Source organism: Rhincodon typus, chromosome 40 (assembly GCF_021869965.1).
Source record: "Rhincodon typus isolate 14 chromosome 40, sRhiTyp1.1, whole genome shotgun sequence".
NCBI classification, from domain to species: Eukaryota; Metazoa; Chordata; class Chondrichthyes; order Orectolobiformes; family Rhincodontidae; genus Rhincodon; species Rhincodon typus.
Genome location: NC_063371.1, coordinates 15,211,793 through 15,227,329, shown reverse-complemented (window position 1 = coordinate 15,227,329; position 15,537 = coordinate 15,211,793). Strand labels below are relative to the sequence as shown.

The 15,537-nt window shown below is 42.5% G+C and overlaps 1 protein-coding gene across 1 annotated transcript in view; it reads left to right on the top strand.

The window, feature by feature from the left end:
• Nucleotides 1-10,781, top strand: part of LOC109930129 (calcium-activated potassium channel subunit alpha-1-like) — a 457,675-nt gene extending 446,894 nt beyond the window's left edge. The window contains exons 13-16 of the mRNA XM_048618522.1: nt 1,459-1,614; nt 3,812-3,921; nt 7,445-7,522; nt 10,691-10,781. Of these exons, the coding sequence (XP_048474479.1) occupies nt 1,459-1,614; nt 3,812-3,921; nt 7,445-7,522; nt 10,691-10,781 (435 nt within the window). The remainder of the gene's footprint in view (nt 1-1,458; nt 1,615-3,811; nt 3,922-7,444; nt 7,523-10,690) is intronic.
• Nucleotides 10,782-15,537: the final 4,756 nt, after the last annotated feature.

Genomic DNA, 15,537 nt, shown 5'->3' with positions numbered 1-15,537 from the left:
TTTTCTGATGAAGGGTCTAGGCCCGAAACGTCAGCCTCTCTGCTCCTGTGATGCTGCTTGGCCTGCTGTGTTCATCCAGCCCTGCACCTTGTTGACAAGTATAAGGTCATTCTCCAAGCACCTGTGTTCACAAACGAGGTTTACATTCCTGGCTTTCACATAACTACACTAAGGCCTTGTCTGCCCTCTTGTGCGTATAGAAATAATCCAACCGCACTACTTCAAACGTGTATTTCTCCATGGCTCTCAATCCTGACCGTTCTAGTCCTTTATCCTTTTGTGATTTGGCTATTCCTATTCAAAGTGGCAACACATCAAAAGTATCTCAATAGTTTTGGGATGTCCTACATTCATAAAAAGCTTTGTATAACAGCAAATGTTAAATTTCTCAATCTCAGTAACCCACCTTCCACCATTTTCGTCAACCAACTAAACAAGTCCCTGGGGATACCATTGACCTGAAACTGAAATGGACATGCCACATAAACCCAGTGGCTACAATACAGGTCAGAGACTAGGAATCTTGCAGTGAGTCACTCACTTCCTGACTCCCCAGAGCATGTCCACCATTTACAAGACACAAGTCAGGAGTGTGATGGAATACTCTCCAATTGCCTGGATAAGCCCAGCTCCAACAACACTCAAGAAGATTAATGGTATCGAGAATAAAGCAGTCCATTGTCTGGCATCATATCCATAAAGCTTCACTTCTCCACCATTGTAACCCCGTGGCAACAGTGTTTTCCATCGACAAGATGCACTGCAGTAAGTCACCAAGGTTCCTTTGACAGCACCTTCCAAATCTGGATCTCCTACCATTGAGAAGGTCAACAACAGCAGATACATTGAAACACCACCACCTGTTAGCTCCTCTCTGAGCTACTCACCATCCTGACTGCCATTCTTTGAGTGTCACTGGGTCAAAGTCCTGGAACTCCCTCTCTAACAGCATTAAGGGTATACCTGCACTGCATGGATTACAGCAGTTCAAGAAGCAGCTCACCAACACCTATTCCAAGGCAATTTTGGCCATACAATAAATGTTAGCACAGCCAGCAATGGCCACATTCCATGAACATAGGGAAAAATCTACATACAAACAAGGAACAAAAGTAGGCCACTCACCCCTTTGAGCCTGTTCTGCCATTCAATAAGATCATGGCAGATCTGATTTTAAATTCAAGTTTACGTTCTTGCATATCCCTGATAATCTTTCATCACCTTGGTCATCAAAAATCTATCTACCTCTGCCTTAAAATATTTAAGGATTCTGCGTTCATAGTCTTTTGAGGTATGAAAAATAGAAGAATAAATGGAAAAAAATCCAACCTACCCATCTTGACCTTTAATCTCATTTCCACCTACTGACAAGATCCTTCAACCCATCTAGCCTACCTTGTAGCTGTGCTATCTAATTATGTTTTTGTGGTTGTGTAATTGAGGTTTGTGATATGACAGGCCTACCTGCAGAATATCCCCAGCTGGGACATGAAGAGGAGAGATAGTGTGATTTGCTTGTCGGAGTTGAAAATGGGATTTATTGCTCAGAACTGCATTGTCCCAGGCTTCTCCACGCTTTTGGCCAATCTCTTTGTCAAGGACCCGCAAGTAGAGGTGAGGAAGAATGACCGGTGGGTGCAAATCTAATCTTTTCCTGAACAGCTAGTGACATTTGTGGATGAAGGGGTTGAATTGAATAAACAAAATTCCAGAGACAGTTGTCAGGATGCACCACTATCATCTCAGCCTGTACAGGATGACCCTGGGAGGGCTTGCAGGCAGAGAAAAAGCAGTGAAGGTGTTTGCTGGTGCAACAAAAACCAGCTCAAAATGACAGCATTTGGTTATCAGGTCAAGGCTGTACATCATGCACAATCAGGAATCATACCCATCGCAGTGAAAGGGAGTTGGGGAAAAAAGCTCTATTGGTTGGAGACATACTGAGTACTGAGAATAAAAAAATGACTCAACATCCTGGCATCCAATACATTCTGGGGTAGTGAAATCCACAGATTCATGACCCGTTGGGGTGAAATAATTTCTTCTCATGTCTGTTTTAAATCGGCTACCCTTATCCTAAAATAATGACTTCTCATTCTAGATTTCCCCACATGAGGAAACATTCTTTCTATATCTACTTTGTCGATCCTCTTTAGTTTCTTACATACCTCAATTAGATCTCCTCTCATTCTTCTAAATTGCAGTGTATAGGCCTAAACTGCTCAATCTCTCTTCATAAGACAAACCTTCATCTTTAGAATAAATCTAGTGAACCTCCTCTGAACTGCCTCCAATGCAACTACATACCTATTCAATTAAGAAACAGAGCATTCAGACAAGACATTTCTTAACCCTCGCTGCAGCCATCCCAACGCCTGTCAGAGAGAAAAACAACACAGAAAATCCCATGGCAAAGTGGGAAAAGGTACCTGTAAACCTTCTTTTCAAGTTCCCCAGCCAACTGAAAAACAGCCCATCAGATCACAGGGCAATTTAGACCAGGACTCTTAATAGCTGAAGAGTGCCTTGAGACCTTGCACTTAGCTCAGAGCAGCATTGATATTAAAGTGTTGATTCTGTTTTACACTGTAAGACCATAAGCAGAATTAGACCATTCAGCCCATCGAGTTTGTTCTGCAATGTGATCATGGCTGATATGTTTCTCAACCCCATTCTCCTGCCTTTCCATAACCCTTGATCCCATGACCAATCAACAACCTATCTATCTCTGTCTTAAATACACTCAGTGGCTTGGCCTCCACAGCCTTCAGTGGCAATACATTCCACAGGTGCACCATCATCTGACTGAAGAAATTCCTCCTCATCTCATTCTAAAGCATCATCCCTTCACTTTGAGGCCCTCAGATCCTCGTCTCTCCTTCTCGTGGAAATATCTTCTCCACTCTATCCAGGCTTCTCAGTATTCTGTCAGTTTCAATCAGATGCCTCCTCATCCTCCTAAACTCCATCCAGAGTCCTCAACTGCTCCTCATATGACAAGCCCTTCATCCCTGAGATCATTCTTGTAAACTTCCTCTGGACCCCTGCAAAAGCCAGCAGATCCTTCTTAGATATGGGGCTCAAAACTGCCCATAATATTCCAAATGCAATCTGACCAGAGCCTTATAAATCCTCAGCAGGACATCTCAGCAAATGTATACTAGCCCTCTCAAAACAAATGATATTCCGGGCAATGATTCACATGGGTAAATGCCAGTGTTGTAACTGTACTTACTGGAAGAGCTTGGCTAGGGGAGTGGAAGTTCTGGAGCACAAGGCTTCAGTAACTATTGCCAGAATGTTGTCAGGACCCATAGCCTTTGCAGTATCCAGTGTCTCCAACCATTTCTTGATATCACATGGAGTGAATCAAATTGGCTGAAGACTGGTATCTGTGATGCTGGGGATCACTGGCACAGGTTGAGATGGATCATCCACTTGAAGATTTTTGCAAATGCTTCAGATTTCATTACCCTTAGTTCCTTCATCCAGATCATTAATGTACAACGTGAATAGTTGTGGTCCCAACACTGATCCCTGCAGAACTCTACTGGTCACTCACTGCTATTCTTCTGGAAGGTTATCTTGAAAGGCCCATAAACAGCAACCAGTGAGTGAGTCTGAAACCAGGAGCTACTGAAGCAGGTTTTATAGGGAATAATCCTTTCCCACAGATAGAATTTGCAGTAGGACTATCAGTTTGAGAATTCACTCTAAAGGTGAGAACATAAATGTTATATTTTCTGTCCTGGAACTTGCTTTGTTTTTCTTGAGTTTTTCTGTTACTGATAAGTGCTTTTTCCATTTGCAGCATAAAACTGGAACGTGGCTTGATATCTACAAAGAGGGACTCAGCCAGGAGATTTACACCGAGTTTCTGTCTGACAGTTTCGTAGGCATGTCCTTTAACTCTGTGTGCGAGTGAGTGACTTCACAACACTGTTGTAGCAATAATTTGGGAATGGGAGGGAGAGGGAATGTCCCCCAAATTCATGGCCCAAAGAACTTGCTGACACTTCCTCCTAATGCTCTGCATTATGCCTATAATGTTACCTTTCAATCACCTGCTCCCATTGGAACAGTATCATCTAAAGCCTCATGAATGTCTAAAGGCATTGCTCTGCCTTCAAGGCCACACAGAAACTTGATTAAATCCATGGCTAAGCTCATGTGTTCTCCTCCGAAGTTTATGTTTGCATTGTATATTCCAGTATCCACATTTTGGATGGAAACAGCAAATCTGAACATATCACACTGCAAGATTACTGTCCTGTCAATGCAATACCTCCACTGGCACAAAGGGGCAATCATAATGTCATAGGTTAATACTGGCAGTTTTCTTCAGGAAAAGGAACATGGAAATGTGTATGATGCCCTCTCAGGTGGATGGAAAAGATTCTGTGACCTTAATGAAGGGGATCAGAGGAGTCTTCTCTGATGAAATGGTCAAAAATTATCCCTCAATAAACATCAACAAAAATAAGATTATCTGATCATTATGCCATTCATGGGAACTTGCTGAGTGCAAATTATTTCTTGTATTTCCAACATTACAACAGTGATTAGTCCACACTTTAAAACGATTTCACTGGTCGCAAAATGCTTTCGAAATTTTGCAGTCATAACAACACCAAGTTTCTTCTCGAACTGACTCTCACTCTCCTGTCTCCAACGGGCTGTGAATAGAGGTCAGTGATCTAGAATGGGAGCCAGGTGCTGATGTGCTTCAATGACCTCCTCGTTGCTCTCCAGAAACTACCTCGGGAAATTAGCAGTTTCACCATGCTGAGATCAGCCAAACAAATTAGAAACATAGGAAACAGGTCAAGTCCACAGTTGAAACTCAGGATACTGCCTTCTGGTTGCAGGATCATCACAAGCCAGGGATAAGGCACCCCTAAATCATTGTGATCACCCTTTTTCATACAGTCATACAATGCAGAAGAGGCTTTTTGGCCCATCGAGTCTATTCAGCCAAAAATACTCCGCGATCTACACGAGTCCAAATTTCCAGCACTAGGCCCATAGCCTTGAATGTTATGACACTTCAAGCACTCATCCAAGTACTTCTAAAAGATTGAGAGGTCTTCCACATCAACTATCCAGTGTGTTCACCTCTGCGTGAAAAATGTTTTCCCAAATCCCCTCAAAGCTTTCTGCCTTTCACTTTAAAATGATGGCCCCTTGTTATTGATCCTTCAACTAAGGGTTTAGCTGTTTTCTACTCACCCCGTCTAGGCCACTCATAATCTTGTACACCCCTTTCAGGCCCCCACTCAACCTTCTCTGCTCCAAAGAAAACAACACAAGCTTATCCAGCCTCTTTACAGCAGAAATGCTCCATTCCAGCTGAATCTCCTTTTCACTCCCTTTAGTGTTATCGCATCCTTCCTATAGTGTGGTGACCAGAACTGCACACAGTACTCCAGCTGTGGCCTAACCAAAGTTCTGTACAGCTCCAGCATAACCTCCCTGCTCTAACAATTTATACCACAACTGAAAAGGGCAAGTGTCTTGTATGCTTTCTTAACTACCCCATTAACCTGTCCTGAAACCTTCAGGGATTTGAAAACCATAGAATTCAACATCATAGAATCCCTACAGTGCAGAAACAGGCCATTTGGCCCATCAAGTCCAGACCAACCCCCCGAAGAGCATCCCACCACCCTATCCCCATAGCTCATCCACTTAACCTACACATCCGTCAACACTACAGACAATTTAGCATGCCCAATCCACCTAACCTGCACATCTTTGAACTGCGGAGGAAACTGGAGCACCCGGCAGAAATCCATAGACACAGGGAGAACACAAAACCTCCACGCAGTCACCCAAGGCTGGAATCGAAACAGGTCCCTGATACTATGAGGCAGCACTACTAACCACTGAACCACTGAGTCCACCCAGTGTCCTTCTGACCCTCTGTACTTCTGAGCTTCCTGTTTGTTGTACAAACCCAGGTTCAAAATTCAGGTGATTTTGTCATAACCTTAGTTTCCTGCCTATGTTCCTTTTCCAGGCTAAGTGCAATACAACGTACAGCCTCATAGTGGTGGTATTGGCTTAGTTAAAGATTCTTGATCCTGCACTGCCACCAGCAGGTATTGAGCAGGACAACAAACCTCTAATTCCACAAACCTACCTCAAGATTTAAAATCAGACAAGCTCAAAAGGTCTGAATTGCATGGCGTATTGTGGGGCTGAAGGAGGTTACAGAGATGGGGAGGAGAGACGCTGTGGAGGAGTTTGAAAGCAAATATGAACATGTTAAAATTGAAGCATTACTTATCCAGGAGCCAAAGTTTGTGAATGTCAGTGAATACAAGCTGATGGGTGACTGGGTTTCGTACAAATTAGGATATGGGTAGCAGAGATTTGAATGAGCCTGAGTTTACAGAGTGGACAATCTGCTGGAGAGCATAGTCGAATCTGCAGGTAACAGAGGCATAGATGTGGAGTTATGTAGAAGACGAAGTGAGAGAGGGTGTTGTTGGTTATGTCATGGAGGTGGAAATATGTAGTCTTAGTGGAAAAACATGGCTGGGAGCCCATAGCAAACTATGACACCAAGTTTGCAGGTTTAGGTTCAGAATGTCTCAAGGAGAGGGATGGTGACAGTAGTGATAAAATGGGATTTGGAGAATTGTGGCAATGCCACTGTTGAAGAGTTTACAGAAACAAGAGGTGGCCATTCAGCCCCTTGAGCTGTTACATTGGAACTGGAAGAAACTTTTCAGTCTGACGAGCTGTAGGGGGGCAGATGGAGTCCATTCATCACTCTAGATTATTACAGAGACAGAAGGAGACTATTCAGCCCCTCTGGAACAGAAGGTGGCTGTTCACTGCTTTGAACTTGTGACATAGTAACAGGATTAATTCAAACCCTTAAGCCAGCTCTTCCAATCATTTCTTTACAGTACAAAAATCTATTCATCCCTGATTGTAACAGATCCACAGAGAAGGACAGGGGGGAAAAGGAAAGTGGGGCAATGTGCAAGAGGTCATGGGACTGGGAAGCAAGTGCATGCGTTTTCAAACATTCTTTTATCCAATTTACATTCACCACAATTTTCCAAAGAATTTATGTTATAGATGGATATGGAAAAATAATTGAAGGGCAGATAGGGTAGCTCAGTGAGGAAGTAGGATATGTTGTTTAAAGAAAAACCAAAAGAATTGCAGATGCTGTAGTTCAGAAACAAAAACAGAAATTGCTGGAAAAGCTCAGCAGGCCTGGCAGCATCTGTGAAGAGACATCAGAGTTAACGTTTCAGGTCAGGTGACCCTTCATTTCTGAGAAAGGGTTGTGGATTGTGGTATGCTGAAATAAGAATCTGAATTAGAAATCTATTCAGAAAATGATTTTTTGAAGGATATTCTAATGACTGCAGTAATTCACCATTAATGCTTTATCATTTCTGTCTCTGCACTTGCCTCTCTCTAGGCTGTGCTACATTCGGCTAAAACTCCTATTGATAGCCATTCGATACAGGACCAGCTCAGATGACATCAGGTACAGATAGTTCCTGATTAACACAGTAATCATATTCCTGAAAATCATGTGCTAAACAAAACTGCTTTATTTGAAACTGATATTACCACAGAAACCCGTGTAAATGTTTGGGTTACATTCCTGAATATCAAACAAAGACAGAACACAAACACATAAGACACCAAAAGAGACATGAAGACGTGCAAACAGAGTATCTTGCAACAGTTTCACTCTATGCATTTCTTTTTCATCATTCTCAGTGTGTGGACATTGTTGGTATTTATTGCCCATCTCTATTTGACCTTGAGAAGGTGGTGGTGAGCTGCACCTTGAATCTCCCTGAATTGTTGCATTCCACGTGGCGTAGGAACACCCATGGTACTGTTAGGAAGAGAGTGCTAGGACTTTCACCCACTGACAGTGAAGGAAATGTCATATAGTTTAAGTTTCAACCATCTTCAGAGGTTTCATCACTAATCTTCCCTCCATGATAAGGTCAGAATTGGGGAGGGTTGCTAATGATTGCACAATGTTCAATACCATTCATGACTCCGTAGATGCTGAAACACGTCCAAATGCAGCAAGACCTGGGCAATATCCAGGTGTGTACTAGCACATAACAAGTAACATTCATGTGCCAGCCAACGATAATCTTCAATAAGTGAGAATCCAATTAACGCCACTTGACATTCTGTGGTATTACCGTCACTGACTTACCCCACTAACAAAATCCTGGTGGCTATCATTGACCTGAAACTGAACTGGATTAACAGCTCCAACAATACTTAAGAAGTTTGACACCATCCAGGACAAAGCAGTCCCTTGTCTGGCACATCATCAACTACCCTCAACATTCATGTCCATTATCACTGACACACAGTGCCATGAATCTATGCTATCTACACAATGCATTGTAATAACTCACTAAAAATTATAAAATGTAGGAGCCATTTGGCCCATCAAGTCTGAAGTTTAAATTCTGCCAGGTGTCATGGTGAGCTCTGAACTCATGTCTCCAATGCATTTGCCTGGGCCTTTGGATTACTACTGCAGTGACATATACATTATTCATATGGGTTACAAAATCAAACCATTATGTTGAAGGTAAAATTACTTTGTTTCAGTGACCTCACCTTCCAAACATATGACATCTACCAGCTGGAAGGATAAGTTCAGCAGATACTTGGGAAGACTACCACTGACAAATTCCCCTCCAAGTCACATACCTTCCTGATCTGGAAATCTATTGCCATTCCTTCACTGTCACTGATCTAAAATCCTGGAACTACCTAACAGTATTGGGGAAATGCCAACCCCCACACAGGCATTAAATGTTGGCCTTGCCAGCATCGCCCATATCCCATGAATGAACAGAACAAAAAGTCAGGAATGTTGAAAATATCTAATTCATGTTTTATATATTTTAGAATGTAACTTTTAGCTTCAGGAATATAAATTTTAGGTTAAAGCTCAAAGTGTTAAATGTAAAATTAAATGGCGGGAATTTGATCGACAAACTGAGCGACCCTGAGTAGGTGCAATTCAAACAAGCCTGGGTTTATTATCCCTAAGAGGTAGACCATGTTGGTTGTGCAAGGCCAGAGCTGATGTGAAAAATAGCTTGAACAATGAATGATGCAACTCTCACCTTGTTATGAAGTCTGGGAGTCTGGAGAGAAGGAATACATTCATTGAAAATATACATTATTCATATGGATTACAGAATCAAAGCGTTATGTTGAAGGTAAAATAACTTTGTTTCAGGAAATTCAAAAGCATGCCATGTTGTGAGAGAAATAGTGATTTAGAGTGGAGCCTTAGTTAGAAGGTTCGGTTGTTTTATGTGTGTGTTTACAGGCAGAAACAATAGTTTAGTTCAAGAATAAACCAAGACAGTTGCAAATTTGGTCTTGTGTAGGGTCACAGATTGGGGACAGTGAAAGAAAATAAATGCTTGTCAGTTAGGCGAATATCTCAAGGAGGAAACATATTAATTAAATGGTTCCCCGTGTGGTATGCAAATGTGGCTGTAGTCCACTTTGGATTTCGAGAAGGAAAAGCTACTGGAAGATTTACTCCAGGTTGGAATTTATCGAAAAAAAATTGACAGTAGTCCTCACAGAGCTTTGTAGTAAAAAGCAATCAGCTTGAATTGTTAACTTGAAAAAAACTTTACAGAAAGTACAGGAATAGACTGGCAAAAAACAGTCTACATATGTCCAAAGCCAGGGCAGGAATTAGGTGACCTGAGGTTTATAAAGAAAAACTTAAGGATCACTTAGTCAGAAGTTAATGGAAAGATCCAATGAAATCTGTACTAAAAAGAAAAGCTGGAATACTAGGGAGAATTAAAGTGAATTGGGAAGGGCTGTGGCATTTCTTTGATTAAGCCCAGGACAAATGAATTAATCTTCATGACTTCAGAAGATAGGGAAACTCTTTGGGGAAGTTAATGTTAGAATTAAATTTAGTGAATAAATCTTTCAAAGTTATAATGTTAAGTTCATAATGTTTACTTTGTTTAATAATTTTTGACAATGTTAAAATACATTTTATGTTTAATATTCCTTTTGTAGCATAGTTCGGTCAGTTTATTGCTAGGTGTTAAGGTTTCTTTTGAAATGTTAACACTCCCTTACAGGATGATGCATGATTGGAGGAGAACTTGCAAATAGTCATGTTCCCTTGTGTGTGCTGTCCTTGTCCTTCCAGGTGGTACACTTTGAGGGTTTAGATTGTGCTGTCTAAAGAGCCTTGGTGAATTGCAGCAGTGCATCTTGTAAAGGGTACACAATCCTGCCACAGTGCACTGGTGCTGAAGGGAGTGAATGCTGAAGGTGGTAGATGGGGTGCTACTCAAGTTGACTGTTTTGTCCTAGATGGTTACAGGCTTGTTGAGTGTTGTTGGAGCTGCACACATCCAGGCAATTTCATTGCTTTTCTAACGCAGAGGCTGCATTCTAACTAGAATGGAAGACAGGAGAAGCAGGATTCTTTTATTCAGTACTTGAATCAAGAATACTCTAATCTAATTGGCCCACTGCATTAAAGGTACTTTAAAAATGCAAGTTGTCGTTGTCAGCTGAATGTGTGTGCATACGGCAGACTGCACATTAATGTTTAAATTGTATGCAAAATTTTGCAAGCCCGTGCTGACACCATTCATGTACTCATGCTCTCCCCTCTCTCCTCCTTCAGTATATTGATCAACCCAGATCACAGGATTCTGATCCAGGAACACACACTTGGATTCTTCATTTCCAAGAAACGTACCCTTGTACACAGGTAATTTCCACAACTCAACAAATCACTCAGTGGTCATAGTTAGCTAAGATGGCATGTCCAAAGTGTCACATCTGAAGTGTGAAATGTCACAGGAAATATTGGTGATGCTTTCAGAAATTGTATGTAAGGTGTAAACCTTTTAATAATGTAAAAACAGTTGTAAACTTAGCTCTATAGATTATTTTTCAATGTAGTAGCCAATGTCTTAAGACTATGAGATACAGGAGCAGAATTAGGCCATTTTGCCCACTGAGTCTGCTCCACCATTCAATCACGGCTGATATGTTCCTCAATCCCATTTTCCAGCCTTCTCCCCATTAACCTTGATCTCCTTCTAGTCAAAAACTTATCCTTCTTAATCCTCATCCTTCTAAACTCCATCCAGTACAGGCCCAGAGTCCTCAACCACTCCTCATATGACAAGCCCTTCATCCCTGGGATCATGTTCTTGTAAACATCATCTGGACCTCCTCCAACACCAGCACATCCTTCCTCAGATATTGGGCCCAAAAGTGCTCACAATATTCCTTATACAATCTGACCAGAGTCTTATACAGCCTTAGCAGTACATTCCTAGTCTTGTATTCGAGCCCTCTCTCAACGGCAACACAGTGGTTAGCACTGCTGCCTCACAGCACCAGGGACCTGAGTTCGATTTCACCTTTTGGTGACTGTCTGTGTGGAGTCAGCATATTCAAACTGTGTCTGCGTGGGTTTCCTCCAGGTGCCCGGTTTCCTCCCACAGTTCAAAGATGCGCAGGTTAGGTGACTGGGCCATGCTAAATTGCCCTGTAGTGTCTGGGAATGTGCAGGCTAGGTGGATTATTAATGGGAAATACAGGGAGAGAGGGATAGGTAAGGGGGTTGGTCTGGGTGGGATGCTCTTTGGAGGGCTGGCATGGACTCGATGGGCCAAATGGCCTGCTTCTACACTGTAGAGATTCTATGATTACATTTGCCTTCCTAACTGCCAACTGAACCTGCATGTTGACCTTAACAGCATCCCGAACTAGGACTCGCAAATCCCTTTGTGCTTCAGATTTACAAAGCCTTTCCCCATTTAGAAAATAGTTTACTCCTGGACTCTTCCCACTTAAATTCATAACCTCTCACTTTCCCACATATATTCCATCTGCGACTTCTTTGCCCACTGTCCTAACCTGTCCAACTCCTTCTGCAGCCTCCCCACTTCCTCAACACTACCTGCCCCTCCACCTATCTTTGTGTCATCTGCAAACGTAGCGAGAATGCTCTCAGTTCCTTTGACCAGATCATTAATGTGTAGTGTGAATAGCTGAGGTCCCATCACTGATCCCTGCAGAACCTCACTAGTCACCAGCTACCATTGTATAAAATACCCCATTATCCCCACTCTCTGCCTTCATCTTAATTAGCAGCCTTCTGTGTGGCACCTTGTCAAATGCCTTCTTCTGCCAAGTAGATCACATCCACTAGCTCTCCTTTATGTAACTTGCATGTCACCTCCTCAAAGAATTCTTCAATTAGTAAGGGGATCAAGGGTAATGAGAAGAAGGGAGAAGAATAGGTATGAGAAACATATCAGCCATGCTCGCATGGTGAAGCAGACTCATTGGAATAACAATTCTGCTGCTATACCTTCGGTCTAACAGATTTGTCAGACATGACCTCCCCTTATTGAAGCCGTGCTGACTCAGCAGAATTTTACCATGCACTTCCAAGTACTCCACAATGTCATCCTTAATAATGGAATCTAAAATCTTACCAATGACCAAGGTCAGGCTAACCGGCCTGTAGTTTCTTGTCTTCTGCCTCCCTCCGTTCTTTAACAGGGGTGTCCTCTAGGACCCTCTCTGACTCCAATAATTCCTGAAAGATCACCACCAATGCCTCCACAATCTCATAGAACATAGAACATAGAACATAGAACATTACCGCGCAGTACAGGCCCTTCGGCCCTCGATGTTGCGCCGACCTGTGAAACCAATCTGAAGCCCATCTAACCTAAACTATTCCATTATCATCCATATGTTTATCCAATGACCATTTAAATGCCCTTAAAGTGGGCGAGTCTACTATTTTTGCAGGCAGGGCATTCCACGCCCTTACTACTCTCTGAGTAAAGAACCTACCTCTGACATCTGTCTTATATCTATCACCCCTCAATTTAAAGCTATGTCCCCTCGTGCTAGCCATCACCATCCGAGGAAAAAGGCTCCCACTGTCCACCCTACCTAATCCTCTGATCATCTTGTATGTCTCTATCGAGTCACCTCTTAACCTTCTTCTCTGTAACGAAAACAGCCTCAAAACCCTCAGCCTTTCCTCATAAGACCTTCCCTCCATACCAGGCAACATCCTGGTAAATCTCCTCTGTACCCTTTCCAATGCTTCCACATCCTTCCTATAATGCGGTGACCAGGACTGTACGCAATACTCCAAGTGCGGCCGCACCAGAGTTTTGTACAGCTGCAACATGACCTCATGGCTCCGAAACTCAATCCCTCTACCAATAAAACCTAACATACTGTACGCCTTCTTAACAACGCTATCAACCTGGGTGGCAACTTTCAGTGATCGATGCACATGGACACCGAGATCTTTCTGCTCATCCACACTACCAAGAATCTTACCATTAGCCCAGTACTCTGTATTCCTGTTACTCCTTCCAAAGTGAATCACCTCACACTTTTCCTCATTAAACTCCATTTGCCACCTCTCAGCCCAGCTCTGCAGCTTATCTATGTCCCTCTGTAACCTACAACATCCTTCTGCACTATCCACAACTCCACCGACTTTGGTGTCATCTGCAAATTTACTAACCCATCCTTCTACGCCCTCATCCAGGTCATTTATAAAAACGACAAACAGCAGTGGCCCCAAAACAGATCTCTGAGGTACACCACTAGTAACTGAACTCCAGGATGAACATTTCCCATCAACCACCACCCTCTGTCTTCTTACAGCTAGCCAATTTCTGATCCAAACCGCTAAATCACCCTCAATCCCATGCCTCCGTATTTTCTGCAATAGCCTACCATCTCAGCTATCTCCTTCAAAATCCTGGGATATAGTCCATCTGTTCTGGGTGATTTATCTGTCTTCAGACCTTTCAGCTTTCCTAGCACCTTCTCTTTAGTGATGGCCACTACACTCACCTCTGCCCCCGACTGTCTTGAAATTCTGATATGCTGCTGGTGTCTTCCACTGTGAAAATTGATGCAAAGTATCTATTCAGTTCCTCCACCATTTCTTTGCTCCCCATTACTACTTTTCCAGCATCATTTTGCAGCCCAATGTCCACTCTTACCTCTCTTACCTTTTATATCTCTGAAAAAACTCTTGCAATCTACATTTAAATAAGTAACTAGCTTATCTTCATATTTCATCTTCTCCCGCTTCTGCTGGTTTTTAAAAGCTTCCCAATCCTCTGGCTTCCCACTAGTCTTCACCACATTGTCATACTGCCTGTACTTATCCCAATATTAAAACACTATAACAGTATAGTCCATGCAGAAAACTGTCCGATACCCTGTACCATCCCTTCCAACAGCACAGCTCTCCCTCTGTACTGATTTCCCACCCCCCATAAATATATGGTCAGTGCTCCCTCAGTACTGATTCTCCGACTGTGTACTGCTCCCTCAGTGTTGAGCCTTTAAGTACAGTGTTCCCTCAGTGCTAATCCTTGACAGTGCAGGAATCCCCCAATAATCAACCTCCAGCAATGCTGCACTCTCTCATACATCCAAACATATGAATTTGGAGTAGAAACAGGTCACTCAGCCCCTTAAGCCTGCTTTGCTATTCAATAAAATATGGCTGATCTGTTTGCATTTTGAATTTTACATTCTCATCCATGTCCAATAACCTTTGATTCCCTTATCTCAACGTTTTACAATTTATATCAATTAGGACTTATAGCAGGGTAACCAGGACTGCACACAATACTTCAGAACAGGCCTCACCCATATCCTGTACAACCTCAACATGACGTTCCAACTCCTATACTCAAAGGTCTGAGGAATGAAGGCAAGTGTGCTGAACACCTTCTTAACCTTCCGGTCTACCTGTGGTGCAGATTTCAAAGAACTATGTACCTGAACCCCTCGGTCTCTCTGTTCTACAATACTACCCATGGCCCTTTCTATTAAATTGGAGAGGGTTCAGAAAAGATTTACAAGACATTGCTGGGAATGGAGGGTCTGAGTTATAAATATAGGGTGGGACATATTTCACTACAGCGTAGGAGGTTGAGGGGTGGCCTTATAGAGGTTTATGAAATCATGATGGGAATGGATATGGTGAATGGCAAGGGTCATTTCCCTTGGGAGGGTGGGTTCAAAACTAGGGGGTGTATTTTTATGGTGAGAGGAGAAAGATTTAAAAAGGACATGCGGTAAACTTTTTTATGCAGATATTTGTTCGTGTATGGAATGAACTGCTAGAGGAAGTGGTTGATGCAGATACAGTTACAACATTTAAAAGACATTTGGATAAGTACATAAAAAGGAAAGGTTTGGAGGGATATGGGCCAAATGCAGGTAAGTGGGACGAGTTTAGTTTGGGAAACTTGGTCGACATGGACTAGCTGGACTGAAGGGTCTGTTTCCGTGCTGAATGACTTTATGACATGAATGAGGGGAGTGAAGGCATGAAAGTTAAATTTGCAGATGACACCAAGATAAAAAGGAAAGTCTGTTGTGAAGAGGACACAAGGAAGTTGCATCAGAGATAGTAGGAACTGCAGATGCTGGAGAATCCGAGACAACAAGGTGCAG